The sequence below is a fragment of the Nerophis ophidion genome, linkage group LG26 (assembly GCF_033978795.1).
Source record: "Nerophis ophidion isolate RoL-2023_Sa linkage group LG26, RoL_Noph_v1.0, whole genome shotgun sequence".
In the NCBI taxonomy this organism is placed as follows: Eukaryota; Metazoa; Chordata; class Actinopteri; order Syngnathiformes; family Syngnathidae; genus Nerophis; species Nerophis ophidion.
In genome coordinates, this window is record NC_084636.1 from 34,427,901 (window position 1) to 34,450,610 (window position 22,710).

Genomic DNA, 22,710 nt, shown 5'->3' on the forward strand with positions numbered 1-22,710 from the left:
ACAGAAAGGGGGCGTGTCCAGGCTGAGGGGGGAGGAGTCTATGCAGCTGGACTTGTCTGAGGGCAGCACGCTGATGTGGTGATATCACTGAAGTAGAAGATGTCAACCAAAGTCTAGGACCGATCTTCCATGGGAGGTAAGACTGATACTGATAACTATGTTATACTGATAACTGTGTCACATGTACTCTGATACTGAAAACTATGTCACATGTAGTCTCATACTGATAACTATGTCACATGTAGTCTGATACTACTAACTATGACACATGTAGTCTGATACTGATAACTATGTCACATGTAGTCTGATACAAACTATGTCACATGTAGTTTGACACTGATAACTATGTCACATGTAGTCTGATACTGATAACTATGTCACATGTAGTTTGACACTGATAACTATGTCACATGTAGTCTGATACTGAAAACTATGTCACATGCAGTCTGATACTAACTATGTCACATGCAGTCTGATACTGCTAACTATGTAACATGTAGTCTGACACTGATAACTATGTCACATGTAGTCTGATATCAACTATGTCACATGTAGTCTGACACTGATAACTATGTCACATGTAGTCTGATACTAACTATGTCACATGTAGTATGATACTGATAACTATGTCACGTGTGGTCTGATACTAACTATGTCACATGTAGTCTGACACTGATAAGTACGTCACATGTAGTCCGATACTAACTATGTCACATGTAGTCTGATACTGATAACTATGTCACATGTAGTCTGATACTGATATCTATGCCACATGTAGTCCGGTACTCACTATGTCACATGTAGACTGATACTGATAACTATGTCACGTGTAGTCTGATACTAACTATGTCCCATGTTGTCTGATACTGCTAACTATGTCAAATGTAGTCTGATATTGATAACTATGTCATATGCAGTCTGATACTGCTAACTATGTCACATTTAGTCTGACACTGATAACTATGTCACATGTAGTCTGATACTGCGAACTATGTCACATGTAGTCTGATACTGATAACTATGTCACATGTAGTCTGACACTGCAAACTGTCACATGTAGTCTGATACTGATAACTATGTCACATGTAGTCTGATACTGATAACTATGTCACGTGTAGTCTGATACTAACTGTCATATGTAGTCTGATACTGATAACTATGTCAAATGTAGTCTGATATTGATAACTATGTCACATGCAGTCTGATACTGCTAACTTTTTCACATGTAATCTGACACTGATAACTATGTAGCATGTAGTCTGATACAGATATCTGTGTCACATGTAGTCCGATACTAACTATGTCACATGTAGACTAATACTGATAACTATGTCACGTGTAGTCTGATACTAACTATGTCACATGTAGTCTGATACTGCCAACTATGTCACATGTAGTCTGATACTGATATCTATGTCACATGCAGTCTGATATTGATAACTATGTCACATGCAGTCTGATACTGCTAACTATGTCACATGCAGTCTGATACTGCTAACTATGTCACATGTAGTCTGATACTGCTTACTATGTCAAATGTAGTCTGATACGGAAACCTATGTAACATGTAGTCTGATACTGAAAACTATGTCACATGTAGTTTGATATTGATAACTATGTCACATGCAGTCTGATACTGCTAATTATGTCACATGTAGTCTGATACTGCTAACTATGTCACATGTAGTCTGATACTGATAACTATGTTACATGCAGTCTGATGCTGCTAACTATGTCACATGTAGTCCGATACTGATAACTATTTCACAGCAGTCTTATACTGATAACTATGTCACATGTAGTCTGATACTGATAACTATGTCACATGTAGACTCATACTGATAACTATGTCACATGTAGTCTGATACTGATAACTATATTACATGTAGTCTGATATTAATAACTATGTCACATGTAGTCTGATACTGCTAACGAAGCAGTTAGCCTCATGCTAACATTACAGTTCAACATCATGCTAGGTTAGAAACACTAGCATAGCTATGCCAACATTGCATGTCAACAGCAATTTGGGTTAGCAACACTAGCATAACTATATGAGCTTCGTGCTAACATTACACATCATGCTAAGTTAGCAAGACTGGCAAAGCTGTGTGAGCTACATGCTAACATGACATATCGGTTAGCATATTCACTCGTAGGTACATCAAGTCACCTTTACATAGTATGGGTCATTAAAGGATATATTTATTATTATCATTGATTTAGTGGTATTATTATCTACATCATTAATAATATGATGATGATTATCTACATCATTATTATTGTTGTTATATCACGATTATTATCGACATCATTATTATTGTTATTATGATGAGTATTATTTTCATCATTATTATTGTCGTTGTTATGGTTTTTATGTACATCATCATCATCATTATTATTGTTGTTATAATGATTATTCTCTACAACATTATTATTGTTCTTATGATGATGATTATGTTTATTTACATCATTATTGTTGTTAATATTATGGAAATAATCTACATCATTATTGATGGATGGATGGATGGATGGACAATTTACATCACTGTTATTTTTGTTATTATTATGACTATTATCTACATCATTATTATTGTTGTTATTAGGATGATTATTGTTTACATCATTATTATTGTTATTGATATGATTATCATCTACATCATTGCTATTGTTATGATGATAATTGTTTACATCATTATTATTGTTATTAATATGATTATTATCTACATCATTGTTATTGTTGTTATTATGATTATATACACCCATATTGTTGTTATTATTATGATTATCTACATCATTATTATAGTTGTTATTTTGATGATGATTATCTACATAATTGTTGTTGTTACTATGATGAGGATTATCTACATCATTATTATTGTTGTTATTATGATGATTGTATACATCATTATTATTGTTGTTATTATGATAATTACATGTACATCATTGTTATTGTTTTATTATGATTATCTACATCATTATTATTGTTATTATGATTATTATTATCTACATCATTAGTATTGTTGTCATGATGATTATTATCTTCATCATTATTACTATGATCATTATCTACTGTGACGTCTTGGTGGCATTGTGGTGACGAGTTGTTCCGATTATCTACATGATTATTGTTGTTGTTATTATGATGATTATCTACATCATTATTATTATTATTATTATGATTATTATCTACATCATTATTATTGTTGTTATTATTATGATTATTATCTACATCATTATTATTGTTAATATGATGGTTATTATTGACATCATTATTATTGTTGTTACTATGAAGATGGTTATTTACATCATTACTTTTATTATAATGATTATTATGTACATCATTATTATTGTTGTTATTTTGATGATGATTATCTACATTATTGTTGTTGTTATGATGATTATTATGTACATCATTATTATTGTTTTATTATGAATATCTACATCATTATTATTGTTATTATGATGATTATTATCTACATCATTATTGTTTTATGATGATTATTATCTCTATCTTTATTATTGTTGTTATTATGATGATACTGCTAACTACATCATAATTATTGTTACTATGATGATTATTATCTACATGATTATTATTGTTGTTATTATTTGAATGACTATCTACATCAGGGGTCACCAACGCGGTGCTTGCGGGCACCAGGTCGCCCGTAAGGACCAGATGAGTCGCCCGCTGGCCTGTTCTAAAAATAGCTCAAATAGCAGCACTTACCAGTGAGCTGCTTCTATTTTTCAAATTGTATTTATTTACTAGCAAGCTGGTCTCGTTTTGCTCAACATTTTTAATTCTAAGGGAGACAAAACTCATATAGAATTTGAAAATCCAAGAAAATATTTTAAAGACTTGGTCTTCACTTGTTTAAATTTTTTTTTTTTTTTTTTTTTTTTGTAACTTTCAGAAAAACAATTTTAGAGAAAAAATACAACCTTAAAAATTATTTTAGGATTTTTAAACACATATACCTTTTTACCTTTTAAATTCCTTCCGCTTCTTTCCTGACAATTTAAATCAATGTTCAAGTATTTATTTTTCTTTTATTGTAAAGAATAATAAATACATTTGAATTTAATTCTTCATTTTAGCTTCTGTTTTTTGGACGAAGAATACTTGTGAAATATTTCTTCAAACTTATTATGATTAAAATAAAATAAAAATATTCTGGCAAATCTAGAAAATCTGTAAAATCAAATTTAAATCTTATTTCAAAGTCTTTTGAATTTCTTTAAAAAATGTTGTTCTGGAAAATCTAGAAGAAATAATGTTTTGTCTTTGTTAGAAATATAGCTTGGTCCAATTTGTTCGGAGAAGCCATGGAAAACGACTTCCGAACAGCTTCGAAGCGACTCTGGACCACCGTCCGCCGCCTCAGGAAGGGGAAGCGGTGCACTATCAACACCGTGTATGGTGTGGATGGTGTTTTGCTGACCTCAACTGCGGATGTTGTGGATAGGTGGAAGGAATACTTCGAAGACCTCCTCAATCCCACCAACACGTCTTCATATGTGGAAGCAGTGCCTGGAGAATCTGTGGTGGGCTCTCCTATTTCTGGGGCTGAGGTCGCTGAGGTAGTTAAAAAGCTCCTCGGTGGCAAGGCCCCGGTGGGTGGACTAGATCCGCCCGGAGTTCCTTAAGGCTCTGGATGCTGTGGGGATGTCTTGGTTGACAAGACTTTGCAGCATCGCGTGGACATCGGGGGCGGTACCTCTGGATTGGCAGACCGGGGTGGTGGTTCCTCTCTTTGAGAAGGGGGACCGGAGGGTGTGTTCCAACTATCGTGGGATCACACTCCTCAGCCTTCCCGGTAAGGTTTATTCAGGTGTACTGGAGAGGAGGCTACGCCGGATAGTCGGACCTCGGATTCAGGAGGAACAGTGTGGTTTTCGTCCTGGTCGTGGAACTGTGGACCAGCTCTATACTCTCGGCAGGGTTCTTGAGGGTGCATGGGAGTTTGCCCAACCAGTCTACATGTGCTTTGTGGACTTGGAGAAGGCATTCGACCGTGTCCCTCGGGAAGTCCTGTGGGGAGTGCTCAGAGAGTACGGGGTATCGGACTGTCTTATTGTGGCGGTCCGTTCCCTGTACGATCAGTGCCAGAGCTTGGTCCGCATTGCCGGCAGTAAGTCGAACACATTTCCAGTGAGGGTTGGACTCCGCCAAGGCTGTCCTTTGTCACCGATTCTGTTCATAACTTTTATGGACAGAATTTCTAGGCGCAGTCAAGGCGTTGAGGGGATCCGGTTTGGTAACCGCAGGATTAGGTCTCTGCTTTTTGCAGATGATGTGGTCCTGATGGCTTCATCTGACCGGGATCTTCAGCTCTCGCTGGATCGGTTTGCAGCCGAGTGTGAAGCGGCCGGAATGAGAATCAGCACCTCCAAGTCCGAGTCCATGGTTCTCGCCCGGAAAAGGGTGGAATGCCATCTGCGGGTTGGGGAGGAGACCCTGCCCCAAGTGGAGGAGTTCAAGTACCTAGGAGTCTTGTTCACGAGTGAGGGAAGAGTAGATCGTGAGATCGACAGGCGGATCGGTGCGGCGTCTTCAGTAATGCGGACGTTGTATCGATCCGTTGTGGTGAAGAAGGAGCTGAGCCGGAAGGCAAAGCTCTCAATTTACCGGTCGATCTACGTTCCCATCCTCACCTATGGTCATGAGCTTTGGGTCATGACCGAAAGGATAAGATCACGGGTACAAAAGGCCCAAATGAGTTTCCAGGTCTCTCCCTTAGAGATAGGGTGAGAAGCTCTGCCATCCGGGAGGAACTCAAAGTAAAGCCGCTGCTCCTCCACATCGAGAGGAGCCAGTTGAGGTGGTTCTGGCATCTGGTCAGGATGCCACCCGAACGCCTCCCTAGGGAGGTGTTTAGGGCACGTCCAACCGGTAGGAGGCCACGGGGAAGACCCAGGACACGTTGGGAAGACTATGTCTCCCGGCTGGCCTGGGAACGCCTCGGGATCCCCCGGGAAGAGCTAGACGAAGTGGCTGGGGAGAGGGAAGTCTGGGTTTCCCTGCTTAGGCTGTTGCCCCCGCGACCCGACCTCGGATAAGCGGAAGAAGATGGATGGATGGATGGATTACTTACATCATTATTAATGTTATCATGATGATTATAATCTGCATCATTATTATTATGATGATTGTCTACATCATTATTATTGTTGTTTTATGATGATTATTATCTTTATCGTTAGTATTGTTGTTAATATGGTGATGATCTACATCATTATTATTGTTATTATGATGATTATAATCTACATCATTATTAATGTGATGATTATCTAAATCGTTATTGTTGTTTTGTGGTGATTGTTATCTCTATCATTATTATTGTTGTTATTATTATGATGATTATCTACATCAATATTATTGTAATTATGATTATTATCATTATTATTATTGTTGTTATTATGATGATAATCTACATCATTATTATTGTTGTTATTATGATGACTTTCTACCACATTATTATTGCTATTATGATTATTATCTACATCATTATTATTGTTAATATGATGGTTATTATTGACATCATTGTTATCATTGTTACTATGATGATGGTTATTTACATCGTTACTATTATTAAGATGATGATTATTGACATCATTATTATTGTTGTTATTATGATGATGATTATCTACATCAATATTATTGTAATTATGATTATTATTATTATTATTATTGTTGTTTATTATGATGATAATCTACATCATTATTATTGTTGTTATTATGACGACTTTCTACCACATTATTATTGCTATTATGATTATTATCTACATCATTATTATTGTTATTATTTGAATGACTATCTACATCATTATTATTGTTAATATGATGGTTATTATTGACATCATTGTTATTATTGTTACTATGATGATGGTTATTTACATCGCTACTATTATTAAGATGATTATTATTGACATCATTATTATTGTTGTTATTATGATGATGATTATCTACATCAATATTATTATAATTATGATTATTATCATTATTATTATTGTTGTTTATTATGATGATGATTATCTACATCAATATTATTGTAATTATGATTATTATCATTATTATTATTGTTGTTTATTATGATGATAATCTACATTATTATTATTGTTGTTATTATGACGACTTTCTACCACATGATTATTGCTATTATGATTATTATCTACATCATTATTATTGTTATTATTTGAATGACTATCTACATCATTATTATTGTTAATATGATGGTTATTATTGACATCATTGTTATTATTGTTACTATGATGATGGTTATTTACATCGTTACTATTATTATGATGATTATTATTGACATCATTATTGTTGTTATTATGATGATGATTATCTACATTATTGTTGTTGTTATGATGATTATTATGTACATCATTATTATTGTTTTATTATGAATATCTACATCATTATTATTGTTATTGTGATGATTATTATCTACATCATTATTGTTTTATGATGATTATTATCTCTATCTTTACTATTGTTGTTATTATGATGATGATTATCTACATCAATATTATTGTAATTATGATTATTATTGACATCATTATTATTGTTGTTATTATGATGATGATTATCTACATCAATATTATTGTAATTATGATTATTATCATTATTATTATTGTTTTTATTATGATGATAATCTACATCATTATTATTGTTGTTATTATGACGACTTTCTACCACATTATTATTGCTATTATGATTATTATCTACATCATTATTATTGTTATTATTTGAATGACTATCTACATCATTATTATTGTTAATATGATGGTTATTATTGACATCATTGTTATTATTGTTACTATGATGATGGTTATTTACATCGTTACTATTATTAAGATGATTATTATTGACATTATTATTGTTGTTATTATGATGATGATTATCTACATCAATATTATTGTAATTATGATTATTATCATTATTATTATTGTTGTTATTATGACGACTTTCTACCACATTATTATTGCTATTATGATTATTATCTACATCATTATTATTGTTATTATTTGAATGACTATCTACATCATTATTATTGTTAATATGATGTTTTTTATTGACATCATTGTTATTATTGTTACTATGATGATGGTTATTTACATCGTTACTATTATTAAGATGATTATTATTGACATCATTATTATTGTTGTTATTATGATGATGATTATCTACATTAATATTATTGTTGTTGTTATGAAGATTATTATGTACATCCTTATAATTGTTTTATTATGAATATCGACATCATTATTATTGTTATTGTGATGATTATTATCTCTATCTTTATTATTTTTGTTATTATGATGATGATTATCTACATCATAATTATTGTTACTATGATGATTATCATCTACATCATTATAATTGTTATTATAATGATTATTATCTATTATTATTGTTATTATTTGAATGACTATCTACATCATTATTATTGTTAATATGATGGTTATTATTGACATCATTATTATTGTTGTTATCATGATAGTTTTCATCTACAACTGGTGGTGTACATCACAACCAGAGGATATTTGACTACATTGGGGGGGGTGAATACTTCTTCAGCATGTGATGTTTTCAAACACATTTGGTGCACATCTGGATGCTGACGTCATCGTCTTGGCTCCCAGGGAAATCTTCACTTTTCTTCTGGAAGTTTCTCCTCCTGACCTCCTAAAAGCACAGAAAGGTCAAAGGTCAGGATGGGTTCGTGGTGTGGCGTTTACATTTCACACACACACACACACGTTCCTGCCTCGCCCGGTTCCGTGTGTGTGTGTGTGTGTGTGTGTTTGTGCGTGTGAGTGTGTGTACGTCTCCCTCTGAGAAAAGTTGCTGTTTCCCCTTCCTTCGTGCTTGCCTCTAACACAAGAGTCATGTCACACTTTGGGAATGTTTTGGCCCAAAGACGAGTTGGACACAAGTTTCATGTGAGCGCTCACACACACCATGTGTGCAAGAAGTACAAGGTACAGTAATCATGATAATAATGACAAAATTAATAATAGTAACAATAAAAATAATGATAATAACAATATTAATAGCAACAATAAATTGAACAACAATATTAACAATAATGATGATAGTAACAATACAAATAACAACAATGTCATAAAAATAACAACAAAAGAAGAATGATAACTATAGTCGTTACAATAATAATAATAATAGTAGTAGTAATAATCATAATAATAATAACAATAATAACCACAATATTAACAATAATTAAAATAATACAAATAACATTATCAATGATCATCATAATAATAGTAATAATAATCATAACAATACTAATGATAATAATAAAATAATAATGATAAGATAATAATACAAACAATACAGACATAATATAATAACAACAATACTAACAATAATAATACAAATAATAACAACAATTATAATAACAATAATGATGACATTAACAATAATTTAGATAATAACCCAAAACAAATTATACAAGTAAAATTATATAAGAAAATTATAATAATAACAATAATTGTAAAAAAATAATAACAATAATGATAAGAGTAAAAATGATAATAAAAAAACAAGAACAACAATTTTAACAATAATAATAATGATGATGATGATAATAACAAAAAATAATAATAGTAACAAAGATAGCAACAATAGTAATAGCATCAATAGTAAAAACAATAATAATGACAACAATAATGATAACAATAATATTAACACTACTACTAATAATAATGACAACAACACAATGATAATAATAACAATGATGATAACAATAATAATAGTAAAGAAACAACAATACCAACAATGATAATAATAATGACAATGACAATAATAATAATAATCACGGATCATGACACAAAAATTTTAACAACAATATTAACAATAATGATGATGATAACAATACAAATAATAACAATATTAAACATAACAACAAAAGAAGAATGATAACAATAGTTGTAAAAATAATAATAATAATAGTAATACCACTAATAATGACATTAACAATAATTATAATAACAAAATTATGAGCATTAGTGATATAAACAATAATGATAACAATAATAAGAATAATATCAAGAATGATGATAATTATAATAGTAATGATAACAATAATAACAATAATACAAACAATAACACACATAATATAACAACAATGATAATAACAATAATGATGATAACAACAATAGTAATGATAATAACCAAATACAATTATATAAGAAAAATAATAACAACAACAATAATAGTAACAATCATATTAATAACAATCATAGTAATATTAATAATAAAAACAATAATAATAACTACAATTTTAACATTAGTAAAAAAAATAACAATGATATTAATAATGATAACAATAACAAAAATGATTACAATAACAATATGAATGATAATAACAAAAATTAATAATTAAAGAAAAATAATAATAGTAACAATAATTGTAACAATAATAATAGCATTAATAGTAAAAACAATAATAATTACAACAATAATATTAACACTAATAATAATGATAATAACATAATGATATTAATAATAATAACAACAATAAGGATAAAAGTAATAATAGTGATAAAAACAATAAAAACTATAATGATAATATTTACAATAAATATAAAAATTATAATAATTACAATATTGATCATAATAATGACAATGACAATAATAATGATAACAACATGAAAAATAATACAAGAAGAATGATAATAGTAACAATAATAATAATGATGATAATATTATTAATATCATGCTCCCACACCATTGTGTGCAATAAGTACAAGTTAAAATAACAATAATAATGACAAAATAAATAATGGTAAAAATAATAATATTAATAATAACAATATTAATAACAACAATAATTATAACAATAATTTTAACAACTATATTAACAATAATGATGATAAAAACAATACAAATAATAACAATACTAAAAATAACAACAAAGAAGAATGATAAAAATATTAGTAACGATAGTAATAATAAAAGTAACAATAACAATATAAACAATAATTATAATAATAACAATATTAATAGCATTAATAATAAAACAAATTATGATAACTATAATTAGAATAATATCATGAATGATGAGAATAATAACAATAATGCTAACAATAATAATAATAATAAAAATAATAATGATAAAATAATAATACAAACAATAACACATATAATAACAACAACAATAGTAACAATAATAATACAAACAATAACAACAATGATAATAACAATAATGATCACGATAACAATAGTAATGATAGTAACCCCCCCAAAAATTATATAAGAAAAAAAGAATAAGAATAATAATAGTAATAATAATAATAAAAACAATTTTGACAATAACAAAAAACAACAATAATAATAATAATGGGCCCTGGGATGAGATGGCGACTTGTCCAGGATGTACCCGCCTTCGCCCGATTGTAGCTGAGATAGACACCAGCGACCCCAAAGGGAATAAGCGGTAGAAATGGATGGATGGAATATTAATAATGTTGATAATAATAACAATAATGATGACAATAACAATAGGATTGATAATAACAAAAACAAATAATATGAGAAAAATAATAATAGTAACAATAATAGCATTAATAGTAAAAACAATAATAACGATAAAAATAATATTAACACTAATAATAATAATAACATAATGATGATATTAATACTAGTAATAACAATGATGATACCAATAATAATAGTAATAAAAACAATGATAACAATAATGATAATAATACCATCCATCCATCCATTTTCTACCGCTTATTCCCTTTTGGGGTCGCGGGGGGCGCTGCCGCCTATCTCAACTACAATCGGGCGGAAGGCGGGGTACACCCCGGACAAGTCGCCACCTCATCACAGGGATAATAATACTAACAAAATAAAATTAAAATAATGATAATGATATAAATAATAATAACAACATTGATCATAAAAAAATAATGACAATGACAATAATAATTATGTTTTTTTTAAATATTTTTTAAATGATTTATTGTTTTGTTTTTTAATGTTTTAGTGTTTTGTTTCTAATGGTTTGTATTGTGTTTTTATATGTTTAATGGATCTTAAGGTCTGCAATAAAGATTGATGATGATGATGAATTATAATAACAACATGAATATTTATATAACAACAATGATAATAGTAACAACAATAATAATCATAATATTAATAATAATAATAACAATAATAATATTAATGTCTGTAGCAGAAGCTTTCTGGGGTCAGTAGACTTGCGATTCAAGTTTTTGGATTCTTATTCATCTTCTTTATGAAATGAATCATCATTTAAAAGAATGGGTTTGATTTATTTTTTGTTTAAAACTCAATTTTGGAAAAACTCTCATTATAATTATTACACCAAATTTGTACATTTTAGGGCTGCAGACTTTCTACACGGAATTCTAACCATGAAACTTGATACAAAATGTCCAAACAACAATCACATACAAAAAAGAATACGTTGTGAATCAAAGTACAGTCGGACTGGGAGTCAGAAGGAATGCTTGAATGTTTCTGTGGGTGCAGATGTGAAGATGTGGGCCGTCATGGCGCTGATCTGCCTGTGCCAATGTGGACTGGCGCAGCTGCTGAAGGGAACGCCTCCCCGTCTAGTCTGCAGCGTTCCCGGATCGCCCGGCACCCCCGGCCAGCCCGGCCCCGGCGGGGCCCCGGGAGGAGAGGGGAACGTGGGTGTCCCCGGCAGAGACGGCAGAGACGGCAGGAAAGGGGAAAAAGGACAGAAGGGAGACCCAGGTATGATATCATCAGAAGATTCTACACCAGGGGTTCCGTATCCGTCTGATCTAAAATGTTGATGTAGATCAGGGGTGCCCATTACGTCGATGGCGGGGGGGGTGTCAGTCGATCTCCAGCCAGGCTTTTAAAAAAAATCAGTGATCATCAATCTTCACCAAGACGTCACTTAAATGACATTCACGGTACCGGAGGGTCTTGTGAGATGACGCTGGCTGCTGCAAGATCATTATTATGAAAATATGACCGAGAGGAAGGCCAGAAACACTTTTTATTTCCACAGACTCTCGCGCCGTCCCTTCCGTCAAAACTCTAAAGGCCGACTGCACATTTCCTATCTTCACAATAAAAGCCCTGCTTCATGCTGCCTGCGCTAACTAAATACAGAGTCTGGGAAAACTGGCGTGCACAAGCGATCCCTCAGAAAGCTGGCGTGCACATCACTTGTGCACGCCAGCTTTCTGAGACTCTTGACGCAATTGACACAGTCTTTTCGACAAGAAAAAGAGGTTCGGGGGAGCCTGGCTGCGGGTTACGTGAGGGACTCCTACTAATACACCATTACTAATATACCATTATTAAATATACCATTACTAATACACCATTACTAATACACCATTATTAAATATACCATTACTAATATACCATTAGTAAATATACCAATACAAATGTACCCATATTAAATATACCACTACTAATACACCATTACTAATACACCATTATTAAATATACCATTACTAATATACCATTACTAATATACCATTACTAATATACCATTACTAATACACCATTATTAAATATACCATTACTAATATACCATTACTAATACACCATTATTAAATATACCATTACTAATATACCATTACTAATATACCATTATTAAATATACCATTACTAATATACCATTATTAAATATACCATTACTAATACACCATTATTAAATATACCATTACTAATACACCATTAGTAAATATACCATTACTAATATACCATTACTAATACACCATTATTAAATATACCATTACTAATATACCATTACTAATATACCATTACTAATATACCATTACTAATACACCATTATTAAATATACCATTACTAATATACCATTACTAATACACCATTATTAAATATACCATTACTAATATACCATTACTAATATACCATTATTAAATATACCATTACTAATATACCATTATTAAATATACCATTACTAATATACCATTATTAAATATACCATTACTAATACACCATTATTAAATATACCATTACTAATATACCATTAGTACAGTTTGTAAATATCCCAATAGAAATGTACCATTAGTAAAACATCTATTTTCGTGTTTCAGGTGTGAAAGGCAGAGTCGGGCCGACAGGTAAGCTTGGCGAGCGAGGTGGGCGTGGCCCTGCAGGTAAACGAGGACCTGCGGGACAGACCGGTGAGGCGGGCCCGCCGGGCGCTAGCCGTGACGGCGAGAAAGGACAAAAGGGCCAACGCGGGACCGCCGGCACCGCGGGAAAATGCCGATGCGGCGACACGGCTCCCAAGTCAGCGTTCTCAGCTGGCATCACCAGCAGCTACCCCGCCGAGAACACGCCCATCAAGTTCAACAAGGTGCTCTTCAACCAGGGCGGCCACTACACCCCCCAGACGGGCAAGTTCAGGTGTGCCTACCCGGGCATTTACTACTTCTCCTACCACGTCACACTGGCCAACAAACACCTGGCCATCGCCCTGATGCACAACGGCCAGTATCGCCTCAAGACCTTCGACGCCAACACGGGAAACCACGACGTGGCTTCTGGCTCCACGCTGATACACCTGGATCCTGACGACCAGGTGTGGATGGAGGTCTTCTACCACGACCAGAACGGTTTATTTGCCGACCAGAGCTGGGCTGACAGTTTGTTTTCAGGCTTCCTGCTCTACGCTGACGCCAACTTATTGGACGCCATGGCAGAGGACGTCGCACCCTGACAACACCGCTAAGGATTCTGGGAATTCTGTGGGTTGTTCTATCCAAAACCCCCAATCACATCTTATATTCATGATGATGTGAGATCATGTCCTATCTGGTTGATAGAAAAGCGCTATATAAATCTAATACATTATTATTATTATTATTTACTATGACATATATCTTCATATGACCTACGTTATTTTAGAAGCCAGAATGATCATTTTAGTAAGAACACCAGCAAGTTAAATAAAATGTGTTTCATCAATCAATCGATGTTTATTTATATAGACCCAAATCACAAATGTCTCAAAGGACTGCACAAATCATTACGACTACGACATCCTCGGAAGAACCCACAAAAGGGCAAGGAAAACTCACACCCAGTGGGACGCCAGTGACAATGCTGACTATGCGAAACCTTGGAGAGGACCTCAGATGTGGGCAACCCCCCCCGAAAGCAATGGATGTCGAGCGGGTCTAACATGATACTGTGAAAGTTCAATCCATAGTGGCTCCAACACAGCCGCGAGAGTTCAGTTCAAAGCGGATCCAAGACAGCAGCGAGAGTCCCGTCCACAGGAAACCATCTCAAGCGGATCAGCAGCGTAGAGATGTCCCCAACCGATACAGGCGAGCGGTCCATCCTGGGTCCCGACGAGCGGTCCATCCTGGGTCTTGACTCTGGACAGCCAGTACTTCATCCATGGTCATCGGACCACAAGGGAGGGGGGGACATAGGAGAAAGAAAAGAAGCGGCAGATCAACTGGTCTAAAAAGGAGGTCTATTTAAAGGCTAGAGTATACAGATGAGTTTTAAGGTGAGACTTAAATGCTTCTAAGTCTCATCTTAAAAACAAACTGGTCTCAGCCTCAGGCTCGTGTCTTGTTTGGCCTCTTCTAGTAGCTTCCTTATGCTAGAGGCCTATTTCTACACACAAGGAACTGCGGGACGAGGAAGGACACGACAATCAACACAGGGAAAACACATAGATCACCGATTCTGTTCATAACTTTTATGGACAGAATTTCTAGGCGCAGTCAAGGCATTGAGGGGTCCCGGTTCGGTGGCCGCGGGATTAGGTCTCTGCTTTTTGCAGACGATGTGGTCCTGATGGCTTCATCTGACCGGGATCTTCAGCTCTCACTGGATCGGTTCGCAGCCGAGTGTGAAGCGGCCGGAATGAGAATCAGCACCTCTAAATCCGAGTCCATGGTTCTCTCCCGGAAAAGGGTGGAGTGCCATCTCCGGGTTGGGGAGGAGACCCTGCCCCAAGTGGAGGAGTTCAAGTACCTAGGAGTCTTGTTCACGAGTGGGGGAAGAGTGGATCGTGAGATCGACAGGCGGATCGGTGCGGTGTCTTCAGTAATGCGGACGTTGTACCGATCCGTTGTGGTGAAGAAGGAGCTGAGCCGGAAGGCAAAGCTCTCAATTTACCGGTCGATCTACGTTCCCATCCTCACCTATGGTCATGAGCTTTCGGTCATGACCGAAAGGATAAGATCACGGGTACAAGCGGCCCAAATGAGTTTGGGTCTCTCCCTTAGAGATAGGGTGAGAAGCTCTGCCATCCGAGAGGAACTCAAAGTAAAGCCGCTGCTCCTCCACATGGAGAGGAGCCAGATGAGGTGGTTCGGGCATCTGGTCAGGATGCCACCCGAACGCCTCCCTAGGGAGGTGTTTAGGGCACGTCCAACCGGTAGGAGGCCACGGGGAAGACCCAGGACCCGTTGGGAAGACTATGTCTCCCGGCTGGCCTGGGAACGCCTCGGGATCCCCCGGGAAGAGCTAGACGAAGTGGCTGGGGAGAGGGAAGTCTGGGCTTCCCTGCTTAGGCTGCTGCCCCCGCGACCCGACCTCGGATAAGCGGAAGAAGATGGATGGATGGATGGAGGGAGCTTGAGACGAGCTTACGGTATAATGTGCAGGTTGCTACGTTCTGGCACTGGATCTCAGGACGCGGTGGTTTGAATAGGCGTCCCTCTCATCAGTGCCAGGTGTGTTCATTGGAGAGTGAGTGCAGCTTGCAGCCCAGGAGCGCTTAGAGGTGAGCGCACAGATGACAGTAACCCCCCCTTTATGCGAGACTCCCGACGAGCTACGGGGTGCATCCGGGTTGGCACGGTAAAAGTCCTCCAGAAGAGAGGAGTCTGTAAGGTAGGAGGCCAGCATTCAGGATCGGTCTTCCGGTCCATAGCCCTCTCAGTAGACCAGGTAGACCAACGACCTATACTACCGACGAACCCTCAGGAGTTGGGGGTCGGAGGAGGCTGACAGACACAGGTTTTAGCTGAGACACGTGAAAAACCTGGTGGTTCTTTATGGAAGACGGGAGACAGCAGTAGGATTTAATCAATCAATCAATGTTTACTTATATAGCCCTAAATCACTAGTGTCTCAAAGGGCTGCACAAACCACCACGACATCCTCGGTAGGCCCACATAAGGGCAAGGAAAACTCACACCCAGTGGGACGTCGGTGACAATGATGACTATGAGAACCTTGGAGAGGAGGAAAGCAATGGATGTCGAGCGGGTCTAACATGATACTGTGAAAGTTCAATCCACAATGGATCCAACACAGTCGCGAGAGTCCAGTCCAAAGCGGATCCAACACAGCAGCGAGAGTCCCGTTCACAGCGGAGCCAGCAGGAAACCATCCCAAGTGGAGGCGGATCAGCATCGCAGAGATGTCCCCAGCCGATACACAGGCGAGCAGTACATGGCCACCGGATCGGACCGGACCCCTTCCACAAGGGAGAGTGGGACATAGAAGAAAAAGAAAAGAAACGGCAGATCAACTGGTCTAAAAAGGGAGTTTATTTAAAGGCTAGAGTATACAAATGAGTTTTAAGGTGAGACTTAAATGCTTCTACTGAGGTGGCATCTCGAACTGTTACCGGGAGGGCATTCCAGAGTACTGGAGCCCGAACGGAAAACGCTCTATAGCCCGCAGACTTTTTTTGGGCTTTGGGAATCACTAACAAGCCGGAGTCCTTTGAACGCAGATTTCTTGCCGGGACATATGGTACAATACAATCGGCAAGATAGGATGGAGCTAGACCGTGTAGTATTTTATACGTAAGTAGTAAAACCTTAAAGTCACATCTTAAGTGCACAGGAAGCCAGTGCTGGTGAGCCAGTACAGGCGTAATGTGATCAAACTTTCTTGTTCTTGTCAAAAGTCTAGCAGCCGCATTTTGTACCAACTGTAATCTTTTAATGCTAGACATGGGGAGACCCCAAAATAATACGTTACAGTAGTCGAGGCGAGACGTAACAAACGCATGGATAATGATCTCAGCGTCGTTAGTGGACAGAATGGAGCGAATTTTAGCGATATTACGGAGATGAAAGAAGGCCGTTTTAGTAACGCTTTTAATGTGTGCCTCAAAGGAGAGAGTTGGGTCGAAGATAATACCCAGATTCTTTACCGTGTCGCCTTGTTTAATTGTTTGGTTGTCAAATGTTAGAGTTGTATTATTAAATAGAGTTCGGTGTCTAGCAGGACCGATAATCAGCATTTCCGTTTTTTTGGCGTTGAGTTGCAAAAAGTTAGCGGACATCCATTGTTTAATTTCATTAAGACACGCCTCCAGCTGACTACAATCCGGCGTGTTGGTCAGCTTTAGGGGCATGTAGAGTTGGGTGTCATCAGCATAACAGTGAAAGGATTGACTCTGGTTTAATGGGGAAAGGTCCCACGTAGCAGGGTGCCAATTTCGGGGAAGGTAACTGTAGGCGGAAGTCCTTGGCCCGTAACGTCACCTGCTGCCCGGGCCGACAGGATGGTGCCAGGATGCGGTGTCGGTTGGCGTTGCGGCGCATCCTGTTCGATGTCTTTAATAAGTGTTGAGACGCATTTTTAGTGCCGTCCCACCCGGGCCGGGAGCAGGAACACAATTCGAGGAGGCAGAAGTTGAGTCAAGTAGAAGTATTTTATTGAACGCAATCTGCAGAGAGCGGAGATCGTATAGTACACTTGAACAGTAGTACCAGGAAAACCCAAAGCGATCTGTCTGAGAGTTTGTTGTACAGCAGCTTATATACACTGTGCCAGTAGTTATCTGATTGGTCAGTCTACTGACTGACGTCAGTTGCTATGTGTCTCGTGTCTAGGAACTACTCTTAGTTTCCTGTTAAGTTGGTTGTTGCTCAAGCATCTGTTTCCTGTAGGTGCAGTGTTTGGCACACTGAGCCAAATTGAGGTCAGGACGTTTCCTGTATGTTTGGTACACTCTGAACTCTCAGACAACTCTGAACTCTCAGACATGAGGCTTTGTACACTCATTATAAGGCAGCCCGAGCAGTCTTCCAGATGGTCTGGCAGCATTTAAGGTGGGCTCGGGTGGAGGGTACCGCTGCCTCGACCACTTGCTGAGAAAACAAGGGTGGTTGGTAGCCAAGTGAACATTCGAACGGGGACATACCCGTGGCGGAGCTGGTCATGGAGTTATAGGCCTACTCCACCCAGTGGGAGGGTTGACGGGCAGCGACGCAACGGAGCATGGTCTCTAACCCCTGGTTGGCTCTCTCTGCTTGTCCATTACTCATTGGGTGGTAACCACAGGTGAGACTGATTGTAGCCCCAATTCCCTTGCAGAATGATTGCCACACCCGGGATGTGAACTGGGGACCACGGTCAGAAATTATGTCCTGGGGGATGCCGTGAAGTCTGACTGTGTGCTGGACGAGTAAGTCTGCAATCTCAGCGGCGGAGGGAAGCTTGTGGAGGGGCACAAAAAGTGTGCGGCCTTGGAGAATCTGTCCATAATGGTTAGCACAGTCGTTTTACCTTGGGACTTGGGGAATCTGGTCATGAAGTCCAAGGCGAACAGATAGGGGGCATAAGAGTCCCGCCGGAGCGCTGTGGTAAGCCTTGTTTGGGGCGCACGTGGAGCAAGGGCCGATTTCCATGGATGGCCACCAGAATAAGCGCCGGATGAACGATAGCGAGCGGTGGACCCCGGACGGCATGCGAAAATGCTGGAGTGACCCCAGCCCGACACCTTGGATCAGAGGTCAGGTGGGACGAACAACTTGTTGGGGATTCCACCGTCTGGTCTTCTTGGATTTTCAAATTCTATTTGAGTTTTGTCTCTCTTAGAATTAAAAATGTCGAGCAAATCGAGACCAGCTTGCTAGTAAATGAATACAATTTAAAAATTAAAGCTGCAAGCAGCGTTGGTCGGGTCCGCCTTTGGCTGCTGCCCCCGAGACCCACGGCCGGATAAGCGTTAGAAGACGCCTTGGAGCCACTATTTTGAGAATCTAATGCATTGTGAAAGTAATGCAGTTGTTGTATTGAAGTGAAAATATCAAACTACCTGTTGATTTTTGCTAAAGTATGTTAATAATTAAAATGTAGGTCTAAGTGAGACCTACATAGTGTTTTTTGTTTCATGTCTCTCTGACATTCCTACCGGAAGTTACAAGCAGTTTTGTCTGTTTTCTTCCTAGGAGCAGTTTGTCCGTGTTGTATTCCTAGGGGGGCGGTAGAGCGCAATTTTGCGTTTCGAGGTTAGGTTTTTTCATCAGATCGCAATTTTTGTGTGTGTCAAGTTTGGTGAGTTTAGAAGCATTTTAAGGGGGTGAAATAACAGCTCAAAGAGGCAAAAATGACATTTTTTAGGAGACTTTGCACAGGGGTTCTTTGAAGGCGCGTAAAATCAAAACCAGAGAACTTATCAAAACTCTGTTCAATACTTTTAATCAGAAGGGTTCAATCTCTCTCCTGTGCGAGTTTGAAGCCAAAACAACAAATGCACCCAGAGGAGATAATGTTTGAAGAAAGGTGACCGGTTTTTACAAAACTTTTGTTTTGAAGGGGGGATTGCAAACTTCCTGTTGAATTTGGTTGGGGGTTGTCAATCTATGAAATGTAGGTCTAAGGGAGACCTACATAGAGGTTTTTGTTTCATGTCTCTCCGACATTCTTACCGGAAGTTACAAGCAGTGTTTTCTTCCTAGGAGCAGTTTTTTCAGTGTTTTATTCAAAAACTGGCGATAGAGCGCAATTTTGAGTTTTGGGGTTTGTTTTTTTCATTAGATCGCAATATTCGCCAGTCCTTATGTGTGCGCCAAGTTTGGTGACTTTTGAAGCATTTTAAAGGGGGTCAAATTACAGCGCAAAGAGGCAAAAGTTGCATTTTTTACGAAAATTTCATTTTGAAGGGGTTTTTGCCAACTTCCTGTAGATTTTTGCTGAAAGAAGTGAGTGTATGAAAATTGGGTCTAAGTCAGACCTACATAGGAGTTTTTTGTTTCATGTCGCTATGACATTCCTAACAGAAGTTACATGCAGTTTTGTCTGTAATTTTTTTCCTAGGGGGCGCTAGAGCGCAATTTTCATTTTGGGGGATTGGTTGCTTAATATGTTGGGAAGGTTTGCTATACCGACGTGTGTGTCAAATTTGGTGAGTTTTGAAGCATGTTAAGGGGGTCAAATTACAGCGCGTAGGTGCGGAATAATAATAAAACACAGCAGTTTCAATAGGGTCCTTGGACCATGGCAAAGGACTCCACAGGAGTCCTTTGCCATGGGCCAAGGACTCTAATTAGAGCCAGATCACTGGTAAGTGCTGCTATTTGAGCTATTTTTAGAACAGGCCAACGGGCAACTCATCTGGTCCTTACGGGCACCAGGCAGCCCGCGGGCACCGCGTTGGTGACCCCTGCTGTACAGTATAGTACTGTAAATGTCTATGTTCAAATGAGTTTAAACATATTTTATTAATAGACAATAAAGTACTGTAAATGTTTTTTGTTGGAAATGAGTTTAAACATATGTGAACAATTTCTGTGGACTTTTCTCTTTGTGTTGTTAAGTTCCTGTTATAAACCGTTATACAGTATATGCCTTGAGCTCTTATTTTGAAGGTGATATGAGCGGAAGTGTTGACACGTTGTGGTGGAGCGGATTTTTGAAAACAAACGAAATAAAGTGGTCCTCGTGTAAAACTGGAGCCTTCGTGTTTGTTATTTTGTAGTTTTATACAGTATATGCGACATGTATAATCCCTCAGTTACACATAGTTTGTTAATAGACTGTAAAGTACTGTAAATGTTTATGTTTCCTCACAAGTACAGCTTCCGCCTTTCCGTAGCAAGGTAGGTTGCGAAACAGTTACCGCGTTGCTAAGCAGCATAAAGTCGCCCTATTGTGGGCGTGCTGAGTCACCATAATGACCAATAGTAGACGTTGTTTAATGACAGACAGCTACATGGACCAATTGGAGTGCCGAATACTGCTGCGTCACATGGCTGTTGAAGACCCGGGGACTTAAGTAGCTTAAGATGTTTGACGGGTTAAAATCAAGAATAACTTGATAGTAACTACGTTTCCCCAAGAATTATTATATTTTATATATGTTATAGGAAATACATTACAATTTAGCACCAATGGACTGAAGTAGTAACGATGTATTGATCACATTTTAACGTCCGAAGTGTTCCTCTCCCACCGTCGCCATGGCATCTCCCAGGTAACGTAGACTAGCTGCAGTTTAAATTGCAAACTTTGTGAATTATATTTTCATTAACGTCAGCATTCTATTCTTGCTCTCGTTAGCGACATACGAGAAAAACTGCGAAAGAAGCGGCGAGCCTTTCAAGAAACTTTAGTTCCAACCAAACATGACGACGAGCAGGTAAGATCGATGCACACTTAAAGTACACACTTAAACTATGTCCTGTAAACACTGAAGGATGCACACTTAAACTATGTCCTGTAAACACTGAAGGATGCACACTTAAACTATGTCCTGTAAACACTGAAGGATGCACACTTACAAGTACACACTTAAACCATGTCCTGTAAACACTGAAGGGTGCGCACTTAAACCATATCCTGTAAACACTGAAGGATGCACACTTAAAGTACACACTTAAACCATGTCCTGTAAACACTGAAAGGTGCACTCTTACAAGTACACACCTAAACTATGTCCTGGAAACACTGAAGGATGCACACTTACAAGTACACACTTA

The 22,710-nt window shown here is 37.2% G+C and overlaps 2 protein-coding genes and 1 long non-coding RNA gene across 9 annotated transcripts in view; 2 read left to right on the top strand and 1 right to left on the bottom strand.

Annotated features, from left to right (window-relative positions):
• LOC133543573 (complement C1q tumor necrosis factor-related protein 7) lies at nucleotides 1-14,989 on the top strand. 3 transcript variants are annotated; one of them, XM_061888229.1, is made up of 5 exons: nucleotides 96-136; nucleotides 8,659-8,734; nucleotides 12,539-12,766; nucleotides 14,113-14,603; nucleotides 14,680-14,989. In XM_061888229.1, the coding sequence occupies exons 2-5, from the start codon at nucleotides 8,731-8,733 to the stop codon at nucleotides 14,821-14,823; spliced, it is 867 nt and encodes a 288-aa protein (XP_061744213.1). In that variant the 5' UTR covers nucleotides 96-136; nucleotides 8,659-8,730; the 3' UTR covers nucleotides 14,824-14,989. The 3 variants fall into 3 exon arrangements, with proteins under 3 accessions (XP_061744212.1, XP_061744214.1, XP_061744213.1); XM_061888228.1 differs by lacking the exon at nucleotides 8,659-8,734 and having other exon boundaries at nucleotides 1-136; XM_061888230.1 differs by lacking the exon at nucleotides 8,659-8,734 and having other exon boundaries at nucleotides 1-136; nucleotides 14,113-14,989.
• LOC133543575 (uncharacterized) overlaps nucleotides 8,577-22,710 on the bottom strand; it is a 23,171-nt gene continuing 9,037 nt past the window's right edge. The window contains exon 3 of the long non-coding RNA XR_009804411.1: nucleotides 8,577-8,701. This is a non-coding gene — a long non-coding RNA (uncharacterized LOC133543575). The remainder of the gene's footprint in view (nucleotides 8,702-22,710) is intronic.
• Nucleotides 21,971-22,710, top strand: part of cc2d2a (coiled-coil and C2 domain containing 2A) — a 97,594-nt gene continuing 96,854 nt past the window's right edge. For all 5 annotated transcript variants that reach the window (XM_061888219.1, XM_061888222.1, XM_061888224.1 and 2 more), the window contains exons 1-2: nucleotides 21,971-22,205; nucleotides 22,292-22,370. In XM_061888219.1, coding sequence (XP_061744203.1) covers nucleotides 22,192-22,205; nucleotides 22,292-22,370 — 93 coding nt within the window. In that variant the 5' untranslated portion in view covers nucleotides 21,971-22,191. The remainder of the gene's footprint in view (nucleotides 22,206-22,291; nucleotides 22,371-22,710) is intronic.